At 43.5% G+C, this 26,246-nt stretch overlaps 1 protein-coding gene across 2 annotated transcripts in view; it reads right to left on the reverse strand.

The window, feature by feature from the left end:
- The window catches only part of RIPOR2 (RHO family interacting cell polarization regulator 2), a 274,424-nt gene extending 254,443 nt beyond the window's left edge, over nucleotides 1-19,981 (reverse strand). The window contains exon 1 of one of the 2 annotated variants that reach the window (XM_073566141.1): nucleotides 19,638-19,981. In XM_073566141.1, the coding sequence (XP_073422242.1) occupies nucleotides 19,638-19,704 (67 nt within the window). In that variant the 5' untranslated portion in view covers nucleotides 19,705-19,981. The remainder of the gene's footprint in view (nucleotides 1-19,637) is intronic. The other variant, XM_073566140.1, reaches the window with a different exon arrangement.
- Nucleotides 19,982-26,246: the final 6,265 nt, after the last annotated feature.

Here is a 26,246-nt window from a genome sequence, read left to right on the forward strand (position 1 = left end):
GCATCCATATGACATCTGTATGGCATCCGTATACCGAGATTTTCTCGCCGGCTTGCAAAATGGACATATAAAGGATTCCAATGACAGGTTAAACACAATCAATAGAATAGATATAGATACGTAGAATACATATACCGTATATACTCGTGTATAAGCCGAAATTTTTCAGCCCATTTTTTTATACGCGAGTCATATACCGGGGGTGGGCGGGGGAGCGGGAGTGTCAGAGATCATACTCGCCTCTCCTGGCACTGCAGCCTCTGCCATCTGCTTCCTGCATTCAGCGGTCACGTGGTACCGCTCATTAAACTCATGAATATGCGCATATGAGTTTAATAAGCGGAACCACGTGACCATCTGAATGCAGGAAGTAGACGGCAGAGGAGAAGCAGTGGCTGCAGAGAAGTGCTCCTGAAGCTGCCAAAAAATTGAAAGGGCAAGGTAGCCCAATTTGACAATCGGAGGGGTTTCTGACTGAGGAACCCTCAGAAACAGATAGGAGCGTTGGAGAAGCAAAACGTGGTACAGGAGGGTCCACCGGAGGGACCTGTAGTCGACCGTTCATTAGGTTGCAGAACCGCAGCAGAATCCGCAGCATGTGCACACACCCTAAAGGTTCAAATCACCCCCCTTTCGCCCCATTGAAAATTAACGGGTTAAAAAAATAAATATACACACATTTCGGTATCACCGCGTTCAGAAACACCTGATCTATCAAAATATAAGATCAATTAATCTGATCGGTAAACGGCATAACATACCATACATAACGCGGGATATGCACAACGATAAATACTAAAACATTTAAAATTGCAATATTATGTGCCATTGAGCAACCAGTAAATGAGAACTAATCTTAAAAAAAGAAAAATATAAAATATCTATGACCACCTTTGTAATGTCATGCGACATTAAGCCCAGAGGTCAGTAAAGAAGAGGAGTCTATAAGACGCCCCCATTACTAACCCCATAGTCATATTGTATAAAAACACACAGGATAAAGTCGTTTAATTGAAAGTGACACAGACTCCTTTAATAAATCTTAATTACAATATGTTTCCACGGTCAGGATTGGCTCAGTATTTGACACAGGTGAAATCTGCATCTGAGGTCACCTGCGTTTTCTGATGCATTTTTTTCATGCGGATTTGTATGTGTTTTTTAAAGCTAAATAAAGATGTACCAAAAAAAAAAAAAAGAATTGTGATGTAATTTCCTTGTCCAACCTCTTCTTTTACATACTCCATTGAAGAATAGTGTTTACACACACAGATAGATCGATAGATCTATAGATAGATAATACCAAGCTCGAAGTTTAGATAGAAGCATAATAAAATGGTACATAAAGAGTTAGGCCGGGATCACACATGCGAGAAACTCTGGAGCGGAGCGTGGGGCTGCATGTATTTTGCGGTTTTACCGCATCTAATGATAGTCTACGGGAAATTTACGCTGCGGGGATGAAGCATCTCCCCACTATAAATAGACATGCTGCTTTCTAGAAAGACGCGCCACATGTCCGTTTATGGTCTGCTGCCTGCGTCTCTGAACGCATAGTGGAGTTGGGATTTCATTAAATCCCTTCCACTATGCTATAACATCTGGATGCTGGGGGTTTGACACTGCGGGTATACAGCTGGCATGTGCCCGCAATAGGCGCGGGTGGAATCGTGATCCACCCGCGCATTTTAACTAGTTAAATGCCACTGGGTCCACTGCATCCAGATAGTGCATTTGTTTGGAGGCCTGGATGGGTAAACCTCTCTGCTTTTTTGCTGTTTTTTGTATTATTGGAGGATTTTTAAGTCCTCTTTTTGTGCTATTTCAGTAGTTAAATGCCACTGTCAAACTGACAGCATTTAACGCGTGCTTCCCACCATAGGGCTGGAAATACGTGCACCACTGACCCCCGTCACTTGATCGGGGGTTATCGGTTCGTCGGCATATCAACCATAGGTCTCCTTGACACCTCTATGGTTGTTGATGCCAGATTGCTATGAGTGCCACCCTGTGGTTGGCGCTCATAGCAATGCAGTAATCCTGCTACATAGAGGCGATGCTCAGATCGCCTCTATGTAGCAGAGCCGATAAAGTTGTGGCAGCTCCTAGCCTCCCATGGAGGCTATAGAAGCATGCCAAAAGTGAAAGAAAATTATTTTTTTATATTTTTAAAACTAAGTTTAAATCACCCCCCCTTTCGCCCCATTCAAAATAAGAGAAAAAAAAACAAAACACATCGACATACACATATTTGGTATCACCGCGTTCAGAATCGCCCGATGTATAAATAAAAAAATGGATTAACCTGACCGCTAAACGGAGTAGAGAGAAAAAAAAATTGAAAACGCCAGAATTAGGTTTTTTTTTAGTCGCAGCGACATTGCATTAAAATGCAATAACAGGCGATCAAAAGAATGTATCTGCACAAACGTGGTATCATTAAAAACGTCAACTCAGCATGCAAAAAATAAGCCCTCACCCAACCCGAGATCACGTACAATGGAGACGCTACGGGTCTTGGAAAATTGCTTAATTTTTTTTTTCTTTAGCAAACTTTGGATTTTTTTTTCACCACTTACCGTATATACTAGCGCATAAGGCCTCTTTCACACTTCCGTTTTTGACCATCAGTTAAAATCCGCCAGTTTTTGAAAAAAACGGATCCGCAATTCTCTCTCTCTCGTCCCCGGACTGCGGTGCCTTTAAAATTCTTCAGCCAACGGATCCGTCAAAAAAACCGCAACGCTGACATCCGTTCAGTTAACAGCGGATCCGCTTTCCGCCTTTTTGGCGGATTTTAACTGATGACAAAAAAACTGAAGTGTGAAACAGGCCTTAGCCGACCCCCCCTAATTTTGCCACAAAAGAACTGGGAAAACTTATTGACTCATGTATAAGCCGAGGGTGGTACTGCACAAGGGTTAAAGGTGGTCCAAAAAGATGCTCCATAAATATAAACCCCCCCCATACAATGCTGCACAAGAGTTAATGGTGGCCCAAGAAGATGCTCCATAGATATATACCCCCCCTAAAATGCTGCACAAGGGTTAATGGTAGCCCAAGAAGACGCTCCATACATAAATACCCCCCATAATATGCTGCACAAGGGTTAATGGTGGCCCAACAAGATGCTCCATACATAAATACCCCCCATAATATGCTGCACAAGGGTTAATGGTGGCCCAACATGCTCCATACATACAGCTAGGTCCATATATATTTGGACAGAGACATCATTTTTCTAATTTTGGTTCTAGACATTACCACAATTAATTTTAAACAAAACAATTCAGATGCAGTTGAAGTTCAGCCTTTCAGCTTTCATTTGAGGGTATCCACATTAAAATTGGAAGAAGGGTTTAGGAGTTTCAGGTCCTTAATATGTGCCACCCTGTTTTTAAAGGGATCAAAAGTAATTGGACAATTGACTCCAAGGCTATTTCATGGACAGGTGTGGGTAATCCCTTAGTTATGTCATTCTCAATTAAGCAGATAAAAGGCCTGGAGTTGATTTGAGGTGTGGTGCTTGCATTTGGAAGGTTTTGCTGTGAAGGAAACATGCGGTCAAAGGAGCTCTCCATGTAGGTGAAACAAGCCATCCTTAAGCTGCAAAAACAGAAAAAACCCATCTGAGAAATTGCTACAACATTAGGAGTGGCAAAATCTACAGTTTGGTACATCCTGAGAAACAAAGAAAGCACTGGTGAACTCATCAATGCAAAAAGACCTTGGTGCCCACGGAAGACAACAGTGGTGGATGATCGCAGAATAATCTCCATGGTGAAGAGAAACCCTTTCACAACAGCCAACCAAGTGAACAACACTCTCCAGGAGGTAGGCGTATCAATATCTAAATCTACCATAAAGAGAAGACTGCATGAAAGTAAATACAGCGGGTTCACTGCACAGTGCAAGCCACTCATAAGCATCAAGAATAAAAAGGCTTGACTGGACTTTGCCAAAAAACATCTAAAAAAGCCAGCACAGTTCTGGAAGAACATTCTTTGGACAGATGAAACCAAGATCAACCTCTACCAGAATGATGGAAAGAAAAAAGTATGGCGAAAGCGTGGTACAGCTCATGATCCAAAGCATACCGCATCATCTGTAAAACACGGCAGAGGCAGTGTGATGGCTTGGGCATGCATGGCTGCCAGTGGCACTGGGTCACTAGTGTTTATAGATGATTAGTGTTAAGCATTCCAATACTGCAAATATCGGGTATCGGCCGATATTTGCTGTATCGGATTTCCGATACCGAGTACCGATATTTTTACAATATCGAATACCGGAATCGGAAGTTCCCATAATGCAATGAGCCAGTTGTGTTAGCCATGTTAACTAATGGCATGGCTGTGATTGGCTGCTGAAATGATGTCATCATGATGCGCGGTCTGTGCGGGCCTGCCGGGGGTTGTGTGTGTAGGCATCGTCCGATGGGACTACAAGTCCCATCGGGCTATGCCTGCTACAATAACAGTGATTGACACATTAGCCAATGATGGGACAGTAGTAGTCCCATCATCCGGCTAATGTGTTGAATGTAAAAAAAAAAAAAAACATACTATATATATATATATATATATATATATATATATATATATATATATATATACACAACATATATACATACTACACATACTTCATATATACTACATTCATACAACATACATACTACATTCATACAACATACTACATACAATATGCTACATACAATACATTCATACAATACATACATATAGACATACAGTACATACTCACCATCACTTGTCACTTTGATCCCCCGAAGCCAGTGTCATTCTCACTGTAAAAAATATTAAAATAACAAACAACCGATATACTCCCTGATCCACAGAAATCCAGAGTGTCCCACGACGATCTCCTGCAGTGCATCACTGAGAGGATACTATAGTTCACTGGTCTCACTTTGTGGCAAAAGCTGCGTGGGAACTTTCTCACACAGCAATGCCAAAAGTGAGACTAGGGACTTTTTTTTTTTTACAGTGGCGGAGGAATACAGTGCGGAAGGATACCTAGCTCCCGTCATTGTATTCCTGGGGCCCCTAGAGAGCGGTCGCATCAGCTGATGCTGCTGTTCTCCATGGTAGATCATCGTGGGACACTCGTGGATTTCTGCGGATCAGGGCGTATATAGGTTGTTTGTTATTTTAATATTTTTTTACAGATGACACTGGCTTCGGGGATCTAAGTGACAAGTGATGGTGAGTATGTACTCTGTTTTATGTACTGTATGTCTATATGTATGTATTGTATGAATTCATTGTATGTTGTATGAATGTAGTATGTATGTAGTATATATGTTGTATGAATGTAGTATGAATGTAGTTTGAATGTAGTATATATGTAGTTCTTTTGAGGATCCGTTTTTTTCCCCATTGACTTCCATTATTGGCGGATTGTGACGGATTGCCGTCCGTTGCATCCGTTTTTTTTGCGGATCCGCCAAAAGTTGCTGTCCGTCACCATCCTCAAAGATTTCAAAACGGAGCTTGCAACGTTTTTGTCTCTGGCGGATTCTCTCTCTCTTAATGCAGGAACAGCTGGGGCGCCGATACCATGGGGGAAGCAGGGGTGCAGAGACGAGCCGGGGGGGGATGAGTATGGTCTCTGTCACCCCCACCCACCCCGGTATATGACTCGCGTATAAGCCTGGGGGGGGGCCTTTCAGCTCCCAAAAAATGGGCTGAAAATCTCGGCTTATACGCGAGTATATGTGGTACATAAAAAAAGAACCCAGACATGTTTGGTGTCCATGAACTCGTAATGACCTGGAGAATCATAATGGCAGGTCAGTTTTAGCATTTAGTGAACCTAGCAAAAAAGCCAAAACAAAAAACAAGTGCATTTTTTTTTGCAATTTCACCGCACTTGGAATTTTTTTTCCCCATTTTCGAGTACACAACATGCTAAAACCAATGATGTCGTTAAAAAGTACAACTCGTCCCACCAAAAATAAGCCCTCACACGGCCATATTGACGGAAAAATAAAAAAGTTATGGCTCTGGAAAAAAGGGGAGTGAAAAACGAAAATGCAAAACTGAAAAAAAGCTCCGGTCATTAAGGGGGTAAAGGACTTTAACGTGTGTGTGTGTGTGTGTGTTTATACAATATGACTGGGGTTAGTAATGGGGGTCTAATAGACGCCTTTCCATTACAAAATTCTGGGCTTAAGGTCACATGACAAAAAGTTGGCATCAACCCTTCCACTCCTCCCCAACTAATACCCCACTTGCTTTTGCTACAAGTGCTACAAGGGGAGATTAAGCTGAAGTTCCAGAATTGGCAGATCTTTTAAATGCACCTTTTCTGGGGCGGCTGCAAGCTGTTTTTGTTTTTTAAGCCTTGGGGGGGGGGGGGGGGTTGGTGGGGGCCTGTATCCACGGCCCCTTCCTAAGCTCTTAATATCAGCCTGCAGTTGTCTGGCTAGCCTTTGCTGGTTATTAATTCTAGGGAGACCCAAAATCATTTTTTTGGGGGGAGGTCCCCAATTTTAATAGTCATTAAAGGCCAAGTATACAGTTGTGAGCTGATATTAAAAGCCTGGGAAGCTCCATGGAAATTTCTCTTTTCCCTGGCTATGAATGTCAGCCCCCAGCCATAAGCTTTCCCTTTGCTGGTAAAGAAAATTAAGAGGGAGCCCACGCCATTTTTTTTCAGAAAAATAATCTTTGAATAATTAAATACATGTAAGCTGCACACGTAATATACTAATTGTATATATCACTGACGTATTTATCTAGTCTATGTGTATATACTGTATGTATTCCATCTATTCTATCCTGTCATGCTGTAATTTTAGCGCACGCGGCTGCTGAATTGTGTGTGTGTATATATATTGTGAGGTAGCACTGTCATTCAAGCAGGGGATTCTCGCTTGGCAGCCAAATAATCACATCCGGCACGGGTTTTCCATAAAACAATCTCAGTCCGCGTGGTTTATTCAGGCATCATAAACCATAACCAGCAACATAAAAGTTCATATTAACAGCATAGCGTCCTTGACAGAGCTTCACAATGTTCCATACGCAGGCTCTTCAGCATCGTAGTTACAGTTGTGGCCAAAAGTTTTGACACCCCTGCAATTTTGTCAGATAATACTCAATTTCTTCCTGAAAATGATTGCAATCACAAATTCTTTGGTATTATTATCTTCATTTAATTTGTCTTAAATGAAAAAACACAAAAAGAATTGTCCTAAAGCCAAATTGGATATAATTCCACACCAAACATGAAAAAGAGGGTGGACAAAAGTATTGGCACTGTTCGAAAAATCATGTGATGCTTCTCTAATTTGTGTAATTAACAGCATCTGTAACTTACCTGTGGCACCTAACAGGTGTTGGCAATAACTAAATCACACTTGCAGCCAGTTGACATGGATTAAAGTTGACTCAACCTCTGTCCTGTGTCCTTGTGTGTACCACTTTGAGCATGGAGAAAAGAAAGACGACCAAAGAACTGTCTGAGAAACCAAATTGTGAGGAAGCATGAGCAATCTCAAGGCTACAAGTCCATCTCCAAAGACCTGAATGTTCCTGTGTCTACCGTGCGCAGTGTCATCAAGAAGTTTAAAGCCCATGGCACTGTGGCTAACCTCCCTAGATGTGGACGGAAAAGAAAAATTGACAAGAGATTTCAACGCAAGATTGTGCGGATGTTGGATAAAGAACCTCGACTAACATCCAAACAAGTTCAAGCTGCCCTGCAGTCCGAGGGTACAACAGTGTCAACCCGTACTATCTGTCGGCGTCTGAATGAAAAGGGACTGTATGGTAGGAGACCCAGGAAGACCCCACTTCTTACCCCGAGACATAAAAAAGCCAGGCTGGAGTTTGCCAAAACTTACCTGAAAAAGCCTAAAACGTTTTGGAAGAATGTTCTCTGGTCAGATGAGACAAAAGTAGAGCTTTTTGGGCAATGGTATGAACATAGAGTTTACAGGAGAAAAAAAAAGAGGCATTCAAAGAAAAGAACACGGTCCCTACAGTCAAACATGGCGGAGGTTCCCTGATGTTTTGGGGTTGCTTTGCTGCCTCTGGCACTGGACTGCTTGACCGTGTGCATGGCATTATGAAGTCTGAAGACTACCAACAAATTTTGCAGCATAATGTAGGGCCCAGTGTGAAAAAGCTGGGTCTCCCTCAGAGGTCATGGGTCTTCCAGCAGGACAATGACCCAAAACACACTTCAAAAAGCACTAGAAAATGGTTTGAGAGGAAGCAGTTTGGAGAAGGCACCCTTCTAATATCAGGGACCTGGAGCAGTTTGCCAAAGAAGAATGGTCTAAAATTCCAGCAGAGCATTGTAAGAAACTCATTGATGGTTACCGGAAGCAGTTGGTCGCAGTTATTTTGGCTAAAGGTTGTGCAACCAAGTATTAGGCTGAGGGTGCCAATACTTTTGTCTGGCCCATTTTTGGAGTTGTGTGTGAAATGATCAATGTTTTGCTTTTTGCTTCATTCTCTTTTGTGTTTTTTTCATTTAAGACAAATTAAATGAAGATAATAATACCAAAGAATTTGTGATTGCAATCATTTTCAGGAAGAAACTGAGTATTATCTGACAAAATTGCAGGGATGTCAATACTTTTGGCCACAACTGTATCTCACCCGTCAGGATTCTACCTCATGGCTGTTTCTCCATGCTGCAGCGTCCATTCCCTCCTCTGGGGACTCGCAGACACGTGCAGCCACTACACACAGGCACTTCAGGGAGGCAGACATCTCCCAGCGAGACCTTCCAAACAGACGAACCGGGTCCCTGCATTCACCCATGTGACCTACCCTGGCCACATTATATGGTCCGTAGCCACGCCCACCGGGTCACATGGCTATGACCTCATCACAGGTCCTTGAACCCTTCACACACACTTTGCAAAAGCGTTCTTAAACACACCCCCTGGGTGGGATTGTAGGTAACTGGGTCCACCCGTCTCCCCAGCTACCTGGAGACTTCTCCATGACACATTGACACAACACGTCAGCAGTATCACTGCTGATCAACACACACCTCAGTCTCCATCTCAAGGCCACCTACCTTGAGATACATAATGGTCACTCATGACTCTGCCATTCATCCTCTCTCCTAGGACATCCACACAGCGCCCCCTAGCGGACACAGTGGTCACTACACCACTATATATATATATTTTTTTTTTTTTTGAAGAATATTTCCTTTGAAACTGTGTAAATGACAGAATTGTGTAAAAGCTCATGTAAAATAAAAACAAAAAAATATCGCATTGTAAATGGACAGCAATCTCACTGCATTCGGATGTAAATCAGATGCTAGCTGTGAAAAACCGGATTGTACTCGCATAAAAAACGCATGATACTTGCATTACACTCATGCAACTCTCGGCAGTAAGAATGACCGATTTTTTTTTTTTTTTTTTTTATACGCTCAGTGTGACTCCAGCCTTAGAGGAGCTTCCAGCAAATGCTTTATGTTAAAGTGGACACAAAATTCAATAATGGCTGTAAAGCTGAATTTTTTATTTTGCCTTTCTGTTGCGGACATACAAGATGCCAAATACTTTGATTGCTAAAGTCTCTGCAACGGAAACATGATAAAATCTGCAGTAAATCTGCACTAAATCCGCAGGTAAAACACAGGTCATTTTACCTGCGGATTTAGCAAAATCAGTGCAGAAAAATCCGCAGCAGAGCAACGTGTGACATACCCTCAGAGTGTGAAGAGGGAGAAAAGAAAAGTATCCAAGTCTTCAGGGAGGGTGGGCAGATCACACATGTACTGCATCAGTGCATTGATGAGGAAAGCGTAAACTGGCAGTCTGTAGAGGCGATGGGTGAATCACAGATGGAGATCTAATGTTGTTCCTTCATTATGTAGTTGGGTGAGAACAATAGAGGAATGGTGTGACAAATTAATATTTTTTTTGTAGGCTTTAGGCTGTGTGCCCACGTTGTGGTTTTTTATGCGTTTCCGCCGCAGTGGAAACGCATCTCCATCCAATCCTATGGAATTTCGTAGTTGCTGTGCCCATGCTGCGGATTTTTCCGCTGCGGAATTGCATAGCGGTAAAATCCCCAGCATGTTCATTATTTCTGCGGAATCGTGGCTATTCTGCCGCCATAGGATTGCATTGAAACGCTCACTTTAGGCTCTCCTCCATGCCCTGGGTACCATATTCCTGTAAAAGATTGAATAAAAAAAAAAAAAAAAAAAAAAATCGGGACATACTTAGGCTGTGTGCACATGCTGTGGATTTTGCTGCGGTTCAGCAGCGGTTTTGGCCACTGTGGACCCGCAGCAGTCTTTGCTGCGGTGTACAGTAGCATGATTCCCTATGGGAATCAAAAACCGCAATGCAGACGGTGCGGAATTTTCCACGCGGATTATCTGCGGTTTTCAATCCGCAGAAAGAATTGACATGTCAATTCTTTCTGCGGATTCTGCTGCGGTTTGCCATCTCCTCCATTGAGGAGATGAAAAACCGCAGGGCAAAACCGCAGAGCAATCCGCAGGTAAAACCGCAGGTATTTTGACCTGCGGTTTCACCTGCGGATTTTACAAAATCCGCGCGGGTGAATCCGCACCTAATCCGCAGTGTGTGCACACAGCCTTACCCTCTGTCGGCCCCCGGAGTCCTCCCACCTCTCAGCCACGCTGCCAGCATCTTCCGTTCCCAGGGATGCATTGCGCGAATGACCTCTGATGACGTAGCGGTCTCACGTGATGCTACGTCATCAGAGGTCATTGTCGCAAGGCATCCCTGGGAACGGAATATGCTGGCAGCGTGGCTGAGAGGCGGGAGGATACCGGGGGCCAACAGAGGGTGAGTATATCTCTATTTTTTCAACATTCTATCTTTTACTATTGATGCTGCATAGACAGCATCAATAGTAAAAAGTGTGTCACACTTGATAAGCACTATGCTTGACAAGTGTGACCAACCTGTCAATCACTTTTCCAAAGCGATGCTTCAAATCGCTTGGAAAAGCGCAAGCATTCTGCAAGCTAAAAACGCTTGCAAAACACTTGTGTTTTACGGGAAAATGAATGCGAATGCGTTTTACCTGTGGCGGGGAGTTGCGAAAATGCTCATTTCTGCAACGTGGGCACATAGCCTTACAGTAAAGCCTGCAAAAAGCTGTTATTATAATAAGCTTATTTATTGTATTGTTTTTTGTATACTTTCCAAGGTTTAAACTGCATCTGTGGTTTTTGACAGCATTTAAACTGCAGGAGGTCCACTGGAAATGTTCAGCATTTGGGACAGTCCTGCTGTGACTATTGTGCAGACATGAATCATGGATTAAATGCTTTATCATGTACCCCTTCAAGACTATTTCATATCAGGAAAAAAGAAAAATCTAAAAACACCTCTTGACTAAACATAGCAGAGATAAAAGAAATGCCTATGCCTCACATGAGCACATAACCAAACCACAGTGGTTACAGAGAACACTGGTTGGCGTGTGCCACACCTCAATTAGTAGCTGAAGACGACATACACAATAAGCTTGAGGGCACGGCATTAATTCTTATGTAAACCTAGTGGCTACTGAAAATGCAGTCTAGACTTGAAAATGGTAGAAAAAAACAAGAATAACAGTCACTGCTCACTATAATGGATTGTAATAAGGAGAAATTTTACAATACATGAGTATGACAGTCAGAAGAATGCCACATATGGCAGCCTGTATTCTGTCCACAGAAGAGTGGCTTGGTCGGTAGTTATGTTGTCCTTCAGTTTTGGGGGCCTGGCTTCAAATCTGTCCAAGAGAACCATCTGCATAAAGCTTTTATGTTCTACTTGTGTTTTCAGTGGGCGTCATATGGGAACTCAAGTTTCCCAACATTCAAAGACAGAATGTTCAAGAGTTCCCATCACTAATGACGGACTGGTGAGCTACATGCAAATATTACATAACCCTCATCCACAAATGTATATATGGCAATAAAAAAACTAAGCATTTGTGAGCCAGATAAGAGACATCCCATCACCAGTTTGTCAATGCCTTTTTAAGGGGAAAAAAAAAAAAATACATACGTCAATGTTCTAGAAGACACCCCAATATCCCCGGAAAGACCAAACTTACAGTCGGTAAAACACTGGGAAAATATTTGGCAGTGCTGGCATAGCTCCAGTCTCAGATTCATTGGGACTGTCCTGATCTGAGGGGTCAATCTCGCTGTCCCAACATGTCACAAGACTTTGTCCTAACTCCCAGTGCGACATCTTCATTCTTTCCTAGCTCATCTTCCTCTGGGGCTAGGCCGGCCCACATCTATGCACACTTATGATTGAGAAAATAAGTAATTCTCTTCTTGTGATCTGGTCTCCCAAGGATTCAAACCCACAACATCCACCATTGCAGGCAGTAGAGCTATGAAGAAAAGGCGAAGAAAAAAGTCCGATTTTTTTGTTTCTGTAAAATTACTTAGAAAAAAAAAAAAAATTAACAGTTACAAAAATGCCACATTTTCTTTTTGAGATCTGGTCTCCTGGAAATCAAACCCACAGCCTCTATCATTGTATGCAGCAGGTAAAGCTATGAGCCACTGCTCTGACTTCACCGGGACAATTTTGTGATTATACTGGTAGAAATAAACTGCTATGTACAGATGTATCTTATGTCCCTGTATTCTAGATGGAAAATAAAACAAAGATGCACAGAGGTAGGAGTTTTCAGGAAATCCCATCCACTTTGCTTGGATAAGGCAGTGTTCACATGTAGCATAAATGCTGCATTTTTTTCTGCAGTGTTTGACTGTCCAAGCAGAGTGGATATGATTTCACAAAGACTGCACCAACTGTGTCTAAAGATCCTGCTAAATTGTGCAGTTTTGGTCATTTTTTGTCTCCTAGGTTTGTAAAAAAAAAAAAAAAAAAAAAAAAAGATATATAATATTATATATATATATATATATATATATATATATACACACATACACACACACAGTCATGGCCAAAAGTTTTGAGAATGACACAAATATTATATTTTCACATGATCTGCTGCCCTCTGGTTTCTATGTGTGTTTGTCAGATGTTTTTATCACATACAGAAATATAATTGCAATCATATTATGAGTAACAAAAGGTTATATTGACAGTTAGAATGAGTTAATGCAGCAAGTCAATATTTGCAGTGTTAACCCTTCTTCAGGACCTCAGCAATTCTCCCTGGCATGCTCTCAATCAACTTCTGGATCAAATCCTGACTGATAGCAGTCCATTCTTGCAAAATCAATGCTTTTATTTTGTCTGAATTTGAAAGTTTTTGTTTGTCCACCCGTCTCTTGATGATTGACCACAAGTTCTCAATGGCATTAAGATCTGAGGAGTTTCCAGGCCATGGTCCCAAAATCTCTATGTTTTGTTCCCTGAGCCATTTAGTTATCACCTTTGCTTTATGGCAAGGTGCTCCATCATGTTGAAAAAGGCATTGTTGATCGCCAAACTGCTCTTGGACAGTTGGGAGAAGTTGCTCTTGGAGGACATTCTGGTACCATTCTTTATTCATGGCTGTGTTTTTAGGCAAGACTGAGAGAGAGCCCATTCCCTTGGCTGAGAAGCAACCCCACACATGAATGGTTTCAGGATGCTTGACAGTTGGCATGAGACAAGAGTGGTGGTAGCGCTCACCTGGTCTTCTCCGAATAAGCCGTTTTCCAGATGTCACAAACAATCGAAAAGGGGATTCATCAGAGAAAATTACTTTACCCCAGTCCTCAGCAGTCCACTCCCTGTACCTCTTGCAGAATATCAGTCTGTCCATGATGTTTTTTCTGGAGAGAAGTGGCTTCTTTGCTGTCCTCCTTGAGACCAGGCCTTGCTCCAAGAGTCTCCGCCTCACAGTGCGTGCAGATGCACTCACACCTGCCTGCTGCCATTCCTGAGTAAGCTCTGCACTGCTGGTAGCCCGATCCGCAGCTGAAACACTTTTAAGAGACGGTCCTGGCGCTTGCTGGTCTTTCTTGGGCGCCCTGGAGCCTTTTTGGCAACAAGGGAACCTCTCTCCTTGAAGTTCTTGATGATGCGATAGATTGTTGACTGAGGTGCAATCTTTCTAGCTGCGATACTCTTCCCTGTTAGGCCATTTTTGTGCAGTGATGACTGCACGTGTTTCTTTAGAGATAACCATGGTTAACAGAAGAGAAACAATGATGCCAAGCACCAGCCTCCTTTTAAAGTGTCCAGTGGTGTCATTCTTACTTAATCATGACAGATTGATCTCCAGCCCTGTCCTCATCAACACCCACACCTTTGTTTATGGAGCAATCACTGAAACGATGTTAGCTGGTTCTTTTAAGGAAGGGCTGCAGTGATGTTGAAATGTGTTTTGGGGGATAAAGTTAATTTTCTAGGCAAATATTGACTTTGCAAGTAATTGCTGTTAAGCTGATCACTCTTTATAACATTCTGGAGTATATGCAAATTGCCATTAGAAAAAATGAAGCAGTAGACTTTGTAAAAATTAATATTTGTGTCATTCTCAAAACTTTTGGCCATGACTGTATATATATATATATATATATATATATATATATATACACACACACACACACTGAAGTTACCGTACTTCTTAAGTACAGAATCAAAGCTTTTCTGTATTCTAAAAACCACATTAAAATGCTGCACCAAAAACACATCAAATAACGGGGAAAAGACATGAAAAAAAAAAAGAGTAGATTGTTATTGCAAAGTTTGGTGCGGACAACTGCAGAAAACAAACAGTATTTATGCTATGTGTGAACATGTCCTTACAGACACCAAAAAGCCAGATGCCATAGTGAAGCTTATAGGGTATGGTCCCACGTTCAGGATTTGCTGCGGCTTTGACGCTGCAAATTTATGCATCATCAAAATCACTGCTTGCAGATGATACAGCATAGTGGATGGGATTTCTAGAAATTCTATGTGCACCTTCAGATCGCCGGCAAAAACTGACATGCGGCGCGTCTTTCAGATCCACAGCATGTAATTTTTTTCGTGTGGAGATGCTAGTCTCTGCAACAGAAAATTCCACAATAGAATACGTACGGCTGAGTGAACACATGCAGATTTTCCTGCGTTCAAAAGGAGGCAGCGCTTTGGACAAAGAACATACACTATTGTGGGCATATATCCGCAACATGTGCACATACCCATAAGGTGTTATCCGAGCACGTTGAAAGAGAGAGAGAGGTTGATTTTTTGTGCCAGAACGGGTTTTGGGGTTAAATTTCATGAAAGGAAATTCTTCCGGGCATGCTCAGTTGAAAGAAACGGAATCTGTCAACTGATTCCATCATGTGACGGACGGGGACGGATCCGTCGTCCATAGGCATCCATTCTACCAGACAACGGACGCCGACGGATCCGTCACCGTCCGCCTTTTTGACGCAGACAAAAAACGTTCCTATGGACTGTTTTTTTTCCCCAGACGGACCCCAATTTTATCACGGATCCGCCGCAGAACGGACGAAACGGAAGGCGATCAGTCACAATCTGACGCCAATACAAGTCTATGGGGAAAAAAAACGGATCCGCCAGGCAAATCCGTCAGATCCGTTTTTTCCCCAAATGGCGGATTGTGACTGACGCCTGCAAACGGAAGTGTGAAACAGGCCTTAGGCAATCCCTGCATGTGTTGCAGCTGTCAAACAGCCGCGGCAACTTGAGCAATTTTTTCGAGCACGTCGAAAATACTCGATTAGGACATAAGCGTGCTCGGAAAACACCTTATCCATCACTAATAAAGATGAGAAAGTTTTGGTTGCTAGGACTGTGAATGAATGAACAAAGAATAAATCCACAGATCCCAACCAGAGATGAGCTTGATGCACAGATGACGTCTCGCCAGCCCTGGCTAATCAAAAGCCACGCCGATGTTGCCAGAAGGTAACAGATTCGCAGGCCTCCTGTCCAACTGACAGGTACAAACAGCCTGGACTAGAGTCCCGTGAATTGATCTGCACACATCTATTCCCAGCCATTCCGAATACAGCAGACCGTCCCAGATTTGGGTCTACGCATTGCAGTATCGGGCAATTGCTGAAGGTACCTCACTGCCACCACCCCTCTGACATCTCCTCCTACCAGAGTAGAAAGAAATAGTAAATGGTTGTGGTTGGCTGTGGCCAACATTTGCTGCGGCATACTACACATGATTTGTCCTTCTTTCTCTTCTTGAGAATGAGGGAGAAATAGTGCAAAGAGTGAGATGTCGCTCTTTCTCTGTGAGGGGGGCTTTGGAGTGTTGTGGGATCCCGTTCTGTATATCGGGATCCCACAACACAAGTTTTAGCTTGACTTCTGCTAGAAATTCAGGCACATTTGGGGGGCCATTAGTGTTACTTTTGGCTACTTTTGTTAGGTAACAGATAGAAAAATCACCAGTTATCTGTGACAACTGACTATTAAAGTTTATTTAAAAAAAAAAAAAAAAAACACAACAGTCCGATTTCCTGCAAAAACCTTTGTGATAGTGTTGAATGACCATTAATCTTAACCAAATTCCCAACTCCATTTACTCAAGTGCAGCCCCAAACTTGCAAGGAACCTCCATTGTTTCCTGCAGACAGTCATTTTTGTATTGCTGTCTAACCTTTTGGTGACAAACTCTTTAGCAACCGCCTAATTATTCAATTTGTCAGTCCAGAGCACATGCCATTTTTCTGCACCCCAGTTTCCATGTTTTTGTGCATAGTTCAGTCACTTGGCGGCCTTGTTTCCATGTCAAAGGAATTTTTTTTAGCAGCAATTCTTCCATGAAGACCACTTCTGGCCAGACTTGTCCCAACACTAGATGGGTGTAGCTGGGTCCCACTGGTGGCTGCCAGTGATGAACAATTTCAGATATGCTTGATGTGCTTTTCACCTGCTGCAAGAAGTTTATTTGGTTGACCACTGTGTTCATGGTCCTCAATGCTGAGAAGTATAGACGGATACTTATCCAACATGCAATAACCCCAAGGGAGGCATCTGACTACAATTTATTCTGCAGCAGGGCATCAAACCCAAACATACAGTCAATGTCATTAAGTACTTTCCTTGACAAGTAAAACAAGCAGTCCTAGAAGTGATGATATGCCCCCCCACTCCCTGTACGACTTCAAGTTTGGCTGGGATTACATGAAGAGATGCAAGCCTATATCTACAGAAGATCGGTGGCCAGTTTTCCAAGATGTTCAGAGCACCCTCCGTGCAGCGTTCCAAACACTAGTGCAAGTGATTTAGATTTTGCCTTTGTTCATTCACTCTTCATATTGATAGATTAAAAAAATGTATTAATAGTTTATTATTTTAAAGCATTCTTACTTTGTAGCATATTTTTCACATCTGCCTAAAACTTCTGCACAGTACTGATATATGTGTATTACATATTCTATCCCCCCACAGAGTAGCCTAACCTCACACCGTGTGACTGCAGACTTATGAATTCGCCGGTTTCTGACCGGGAACCCGAGGGTATGTACAGTATGTGTGATACAGACTCTCGGGCCAGTGGACGCAGCCTCACTTCCATACACTTACAAGCAGAATGTCTAATGTCCCATCCCCTGATGACATGCAGTGAAACATGTTGGGGGGACTTGTGCTATAATACCACTTGTCCTTTTTTGCTATATAGACAATGGCACCCCAGGGTGTTATCCAATGAACATAAGAGGTGACAATCACTAAAATAATAATCTCAAGGCAGATTAGGGACAATAATTTTATAGCCATATGAATTTTAATATAAGCAGTAATAAAAGCCAAGTTTTATGGCTTGATAGAGAGGGATTTCTTTGGGATTCTCCCCACTTGGTTAATGAACCGAACTTTGGCAGAACCCAAAACATCCACGGGTCCCCTCATCCCAACTCATTTATGAAACCTCTAAAACCCTAACCTAAGGCACCAACAGTACTGTATGTTCATAAGGTTTATCAGGGTTTTTGTCCACTCTGAAAAACACTTAATAAAAGGTCTTTTCCTATTAATTTTTCCCTGAAAACTCACTTTTATGCATTTTTTTTTTTAACAACTTCAGGTTTAAAAAAAAAAAAAAAAAAAAAAAAAAAAACGGCAAGCAGTTAAAAATGAGTTAAAGGGAATCTGTCACCCCTTTTTTCAACTATGAGCTGCCGGCACCGACATCAGAGGCTTATCTACAGCATTCTGTAATGCTGTAGATAAGCCCCCGATGTAACCTGAGAGAGAAGAAAAAAGGGTTAGATTATACTTACTGGGGGGCGGTCCGGTTTTGGTCCGATGGGTGTTGCAGTCCGGCGCCTCCATTCTTCTAACAGTGACGTCTTCTTCTTTACTGCCTGTCATGGCTCCTGCGCAGGTGCACTGCTCTTCCCTGTTGGGGGCAGAGCAGAATACTGCAGCGCGCAGGGGTCGGAGCCACAGAATACTGCAGTGCGCAGGTGCCGGAGCCACTACAGGAAGGAAGGGGACGGCATCGTCCGAAGAAGGGAGGCGCCGGACCGGACGCCCGGGTGGTATAATCTTAACTCGTTTTTCTTCTCTTTCAGGTTACATCGGGGACTTATCTACAGCATTACAGAGTGCTGTAGATAAGCCCCTGATGTCGGTGCTGGCAGGTCATATTCGAAAAAAAAGGGGTGACAGATTCCCTTTTACAATCAAGTGTCATGAAGCTGCTCCATAACTAAAAAAATTAAAGTTGACAAAGGCAAAAAAAAAAAAATACAATAAAAAAAAAAATAAAACTTAAGGAAATGTTCACAATGAGCTTTTAATGTTCCAGATTTTCTGCACCTATTATGTAAATTGGATTACATGCGATTTTTTTTCTCTTGTTGATATTATGTTTTTAATAAAGCTGCTCTGTTTTTTTTCTATACTTCCTAATATTTGGCTTTAACAAAGCTTAATTGATACAGTCATGTGCGGATTACACGTGCGCTTTTTTTTACTGTCAGATTTTCTGCATCTAATACAAGTCTAGGCGGAAAATCTGCACAGAGAACGCAACATATTTCCAAGAGAATATTAACCCATAAAGAACAGTAATTACTCCCTTCTTTTGGGTCTTTATTTGCAAGAGAAACCGACAAGTTGCGGACTTCTTGAAACCCGCATCACGGGTCAGGTTATGCAGGGTTAAAAAAAAAAAAAAAAAGTGGGGCAGGGTTTCTAGAAATCCCATCCATGTGCTGGTCTGGGAGATGTTTTTTTTTTTTTGCTTCAGTCATAAACTCGCCACAGGGCCCAACATGAAGGCTAAACCAATTACTAGATATCTTTCACATACATATATATACATACATTATATATATACATATATATATATATATATATATATATATATATATATATATATATATATCTCACCTGTATATATATATACAGCCCGAGAGGGAAAACCTTCCCAGCTGACAATCCCAAACCCCTGAGGGGAATCATGGCCTCTAGAAACTGTCCCCATTAATAAGTTAGGTGTACCCGTGGGGGTCTCCGATTCCAGCCCCCATTGCTGGCAGACACTGCCCTCCATCTCAGCAGGTGCAGTGTGAGGGAAGGAGTTACCTCAGGGCTGAGCTGTCCCACATGTGCAGCAGCAGCCATGCTGCCGCCTCACACCGGCCGCCGGTGGGAGCGGTACATTGCCGCCGTGTTATCAGCAGGACCACGTACGAGAAGTCACTACCTTCAGCCAGAACGTCGTCCGTCTCCTCCAGGTCTCCCAGGTGGCTCATCTCCTCCTCTGTGGACATCTTTTCCAGAGTGACGTCGTGCTGCTGCCTCCTCACAGCACAGCGCGCCCTGACTGACTGAGGAAAGCCGTGCCTGCCGCCCCCTGACTACACCGCCACATTAGGGGATAATATCGCCGGTGACACGGGGTAATGCTCCGGGATGGGCACAGCTTTATGCTCGCAGGAAGTTGTAGGTTGGCATGGAAACAGAGGGTGAGGAGCTGTGCGGTGCCAATGTTGTGTAGGATGCTCTGGGGCATGAGATAAGTGATGTGGTTGTATATACAGACACACCCAGGAAGTGAGCCGAGCGAAACGGGAGACATTTGTTAATATGGCGAGTCATCAGACCTGCTAATGGACTGCTCTAGGACAACCAATCAGGAAGCAGCTGTTATTCTTCAGAGGATGCGACAGAAATGAGAGCTGAGATCTGATTGGTTACTCTGGGAGGCTGCACCAAATTTCTGTTTCACTGGTTTTGATAAATGTGTGGAAAGACTGGCACCTTGCCTGGAGAAGGGGGACGTGGCCTGAAGAAGGGGTACATTGCCTGGACGAGGGGCACATGACGCGGAGAAGGGGCTAAAGGCCCGAAGAAGGGGCACATGGAATGGAGAAGGGGCATAAGGCCCGAAGAAGGGGCACATGGCCAGGAGAAGGAGCATACTGCCTGGAGAAGGGGCACATGATCAGGAGAAAGAGCAAACTGCCTGGAGAAGGGGCACATGGCCAGGATAAGGGGCATACTGCCTGGAGAAGGGGCACTTGATCAGGAGAAAGAGCATACTGCCTGGAGAAGGGGCACATGATCAGGAGAAAGAGCATACTGCCTGGAGAAGGGGCACATGATCAGGAGAAAGAGCATACTGCCTGGAGAAGGGGCACATGATCAGGAGAAAGAGCAAACTGCCTGGAGAAGGGGCACATGGCCAGGATAAGGGGCATACTGCCTGGAGAAGGGGCACATGATCAGGAGAAAGAGCATACTGCCTGGAGAAGGGGCACATGGTCCAAAGAGGGGGCACATGGCCATGAGAATGAGCATATTGCCTGGAGAAGGAGCACATGATCAGTAGAAAAAGCATACTACCTGGAGAAGGAGCACATGATCAGTAGAAAAAGCATACTGCCTGGAGAAGGGGCACATGATCAGGAGAAAGAGCATACTGCCTGGAGAAGGGGCACATGATCAGGAGAAAGAGCATACTGCCTGGAGAAGGGGCACATGATCAGGAGAAAGAGCATACTGCCTGGAGAAGGGGCACATGATCAGGAGAAAGAGCATACTGCCTGGAGAAGGGGCACATGATCAGGAGAAAGAGCATACTGCCTGGAGAAGGGGCACATGATCAGGAGAAAGAGCATACTGTCTGGAGAAGGGGCACATGATCAGGAGAAAGAGCATACTGTCTGGAGAAGGGGCACATGATCAGGAGAAAGAGCATACTGTCTGGAGAAGGGGCACATGATCAGGAGAAAGAGCATACTGCCTGGAGAAGGGGCACATGGTCCAAAGAGGGGGCACATGGCCATGAGAATGAGCATATTGCCTGGAGAAGGAGCACATGATCAGGAGAAAGAGCATACTGCCTGGAGAAGGAGCACATGATCAGTAGAAAAAGCATACTGCCTGGAGAGGGAGCACATGATCAGTAGAAAAAGCATACTGCCTGGAGAAGGGGCACATGATCAGGAGAAAGAGCATACTGCCTGGAGAAGGGGCACATGATCAGGAGAAAGAGCATACTGTCTGGAGAAGGGGCACATGATCAGGAGAAAGAGCAAACTGCCTGGAGAAGGGGCACATGGCCAGGATAAGGGGCATACTGCCTGGAGAAGGGGCACTTGATCAGGAGAAAGAGCATACTGCCTGGAGAAGGGAGAAGGGGCACATGATCAGGAGAAAGAGCATACTGTCTGGAGAAGGGGCACATAATCAGGAGAAAGAGCATACTGCCTGGAGAAGGGGCACATGGTCCAAAGAGGGGGCACATGGCCATGAGAATGAGCATATTGCCTGGAGAAGGAGCACATGATCAGGAGAAAGAGCAAACTGCCTGGAGAAGGAGCACATGATCAGTAGAAAAAGCATACTGCCTGGAGAAGGAGCACATGATCAGGAGAAAGAGCATACTGCCTGGAGAAGGAGCACATGATCAGTAGAAAAAGCATACTGCCTGGAGAAGGAGCACATGATCAGGAGAAAGAGCATACTGCCTGGAGAAGGGGCACATGATCAGGAGAAAGAGCATACTGCCTGGAGAAGGGGCACATGATCAGGAGAAAGAGCATACTGTCTGGAGAAGGGGCACATGATCAGGAGAAAGAGCATACTGCCTGGAGAAGGAGCACATGATCAGGAGAAAGAGCACATGATCAGTAGAAAAAGCATACTGCCTGGAGAAGGAGCACATGATCAGGAGAAAGAGCATACTGCCTGGAGAAGGGGCACATGATCAGGAGAAAGAGCATACTGTCTGGAGAAGGGGCACATGATCATGAGAAAGAGCATACTGCCTGGAGAAGGGGCACATGATCAGGAGAAAGAGCATACTGTCTGGAGAAGGGGCACATGATCAGGAGAAAGAGCATACTGTCTGGAGAAGGGGCACATGATCAGGAGAAAGAGCATACTGTCTGGAGAAGGGGCACATGATCAGGAGAAAGAGCATACTGTCTGGAGAAGGGGCACATGATCAGGAGAAAGAGCATACTGTCTGGAGAAGGGGCACATGATCAGGAGAAAGAGCATACTGTCTGGAGAAGGGGCACATGATCAGGAGAAAGAGCATACTGTCTGGAGAAGGGGCACATGATCAGGAGAAAGAGCATACTGCCTGGAGAAGGAGCACATGATCAGTAGAAAAAGCATACTGCCTGGAGAAGGAGCACATGATCAGGAGAAAGAGCATACTGCCTGGAGAAGGGGCACATGATCAGGAGAAAGAGCATACTGTCTGGAGAAGGGGCACATGATCAGGAGAAAGAGCAAACTGCCTGGAGAAGGGGCACATGGTCCAAAGAGGGGGCACATGGCCAGGAGAAGGAGCATATTGCCTGCAGAAGGGGCACATGATCAGGAGAAAGAGCATACTGCCTGGAGAAGGGGCACATGGTCCAAAGAGGGGGCACATGGTCAGGATAAGGGGCATATGGCCTGGAGAAGGGGCATATGGCCTGGAGAAGGGGCATATGGCCTGGAGAAGGGGCACATGGTCAGGAGAAGTGACACATGGCCAGGAGAAAGAGCATACTGCCTGGAGAAGGGGCAAATGGCCGGGAGAAGGGGAGTATTGCCTGGAGAATGGGCACATGATCAGGAGAAAGAGCATACTGCCTGGAGAAGGGGCACATGGCCAGAATAAGGGGCATATGACCAGGAGAAGGAACACATGGCCAGGAGAAGGGGCACATTGCCTGGACAATGAGAACATTGCCAGGAAAATAAATACATATCCAGGAGAAGGGGCACATTAATATGAAAGAGAAAAAAAGATTTGGCCAAGTTTATCAAAATGGAGCACACAACATATTACATTTTGAGGAACCGTATGCACTACACGGCCGGGGAACATAGATATTTTAAAGGAAAATTACTCAAATAGCTAATTAATGTGTTGTTACCTTTCCAATTTAGTAGCCCCTGTTCCTTTAGGCTTCCTTCACATGTAGGTCTTCTTACATTTATAAATGGGTTGTCCACCACTTTTGTATTACCTTAGCAGAGGCCATCAATGGTAAAACAATGCGTCACCTCAACTGATAAACCCTGGCAGCATCTAGATGTAAATGTTTATGGTCACCAATAAATGGTGGAGTGCAGCGAGCTAGACCATCACCTACAGCCAAGTAACACCTTTTAATAATTTCCAAGCATGTGACATTCATGTATGTCCCACACCAGGCACAGATGAGTGGAATTGGCTCAGGAACTGTGCTTTACAGCTTGCCTCTGCATGTATCTGCAGTGATTAATGCTCATCAAAGCCCCGATCACTGCTATTAACCCCATTAACTGCAGCTGTCAATCTCTGACAGTGGCATTTAAAGCGAGGGCTGTGGGGTTGCTAAGCCAAACCTCCAACTCGTCAATTTCCCTGACTCCACGACTCCGACACCACAGCACTGCCTCTCTAATGAGCAAGTACTGTACATAGAATGCAGCTAAGATTCATCTCAACTAAAAGCTTAGATCAGAAACAAGTTCCCCAAATCCTTATTTACAGCACATACTGTATTGAACTACTGCACCCAATTTATTATATATTTTAGGAGTCGGTCCATTTTATACTGATCCTGACTTCACCAAAATGGACCCTGACTCTGACTCCACAGCCCAGTTTAAAGTGCACTGTGCCCGGTGTCCGTATCCCCATCCCACCACAATTTGATAGCAGGGTGCTGTTCAGTTGTCTTAACTGCCATGTATCATAAGAAACAGTGATTTTACCTATATACTCTTGAAAAATAGAATTTACATGTCTCAGAAATTGACCTACCAGATCAAATTTTTTTTTAAAGGTTTCTGAATTTTTTTCTTCACTAAAATAAAAAAACTATGCAATTTTAGTATTACCATAATCATATTGATCTGAAGAATCATTTTGATGGTTCATTTTTACCGCGCAAACGCTGTAAAAATAAAACCCAAAAAACAATGTAATAACTGAGTTTCATCCTCACTGTTTCGCCACGCTTGAATTTTTGTTCCTGTTTGTCAGAATATTATATGGTAAAATGAGTAATGTCATTCAGAATTACAACGCGTCCCACAAAATACGGCGGCTATTTGGATGAGGAAAAAAGTTATGACTCTTGGAAGAATGGGAAGAAAAATGAAAGCGCAAAAATTTAAATTGGCCTTTACATGTAGGGGATAAAGAGAATCTGTCTCCTGATTTCTGCTGCTCCCTCTGAGAGCAGATGGGGCAGCATACCCTGATTTCAGCGATGTATCAATTCCTGAGCTTTTTGCTGTAGTTTTGTTTAAACACTGTTTTGACTGCTGAAGCTCTGCCAGTACTCTCAGTGATTAACCTCTGCTATGTAGTCCTCTATGTTTGTAAGCTGTGTCTTGCCCAGCCTACCAACAAAAGTATAGGCAGGAAGATGTTAAGTAACAGCACAAGCGGGATTCAATAGAGCTCTTTATTGAGAAGACTAGCAGAGCTACAGCAGATAAGTGATTTCATTAAAACTACATTAAAGAGTATAGTAATTTACACACCGCTGGTATTAGGGTCTCTATCCATTTTTTGTTGCCCTTAGATTAGGAAGCATAAACATGGAAACTAGAGGTGAGCAAAAAGATTCCCAGTACCTTGGTCCAACATTCACGTTGTTACTGCTTTGCAGCCAAGCTAGAGTCTTGCGGCCGGCAATTGAATATTGGCATCCTGGGCACCTCTGGCAATGACACCATGTTGTCATGGGGGCCTTGTAAACGCTAAAAGCGCCCAAGGTGCTGGCATTCAAGTGCTGGCTGAGACCCTAGTCCAGCTGCCATGGAGTACAAACATTGATAGTGGACCAGAGTCTTCCAAATTGTTTTACTTCGCTCTACTGTTTTACAGATTCCATTTGAAGGCATTGTCCATTACTTTTATATTGATGACATGGCTGTGCTGGTTTCTGCTTCGGCCGTTAGGTGGTGCCACACCATTAAAGCTGGTGATGCTTGATAGCATCACTCCTATTTTATTACTGGGACTTATGGGTCTGGCCAATCTGGAAGCTACGAGGTAAATCTTGTTAATTTGGTTTCTGTCTGCTCTTAGCACTGGGTGGACTGTTCTATATAAGCCCCTGAGAACCAGCTCCCACTGCCAGTCACTGGTTCAGCTATCCTGGCTCAGCCTTATATGTGGTTCTTCTGTGTTTTGTCCTGATTGTTCCCATTCTTTGACCTCAGCTCGATATTTAACTAAATGCTTGTTTTATGATTCTGTTCCTGACGTGACTTCTTGGCTTTGACCCTGCATGGCGACCATTCCTGTTGTAAAATCAGATCACTAGTTAGGTGATAAAGGATATTGGGGTTCCTCTTGAATCTTCCAGATGGAGTGGCTTGTGCCTAGTCTGTCCAAGGTAGGCATTTTGAGCCGGTGGCCTCAGGCAGACATGACATTAGCCGTGAGATAAGTTATCAGTATAAGATTGGTGAAAGGTCGGACTTCCACCCAGCAAAAAGTGGAATAAAACGCGATCAAAAAGACTAATGTAAATAAAAAATGGTATAGCTGAAATCATCTTGTCCCGCAAAAAAACGAAAGTATAGCTCAATCAGCGGAAAAATAAAAAAACTATAACCATCAGAATAAAGCAATGTAAAAATAATTATTTTTTCTATAAAATAGTTTTTATTGTGTAAAAGATCCAAAACATAAAAAAACTATGTAAATGTGGTATCACTGTAATTGTACTGACCCAAAGAATAAAGTTGCTTTATCAATTTTACCACACTAGGAGCGGCAAAAAAAAACAAAAAACAATTCCTGAATTGCTGGTGTTTGTATATTCTGCCTCCCAAAAATTGGAATAGAAAGTGATCAAAAAAT

The sequence above is a fragment of the Dendrobates tinctorius genome, unplaced genomic scaffold, assembly GCF_039654945.1.
Source record: "Dendrobates tinctorius isolate UK_male_01 unplaced genomic scaffold, ASM3965494v1 ptg000004l, whole genome shotgun sequence".
In the NCBI taxonomy this organism is placed as follows: Eukaryota; Metazoa; Chordata; class Amphibia; order Anura; family Dendrobatidae; genus Dendrobates; species Dendrobates tinctorius.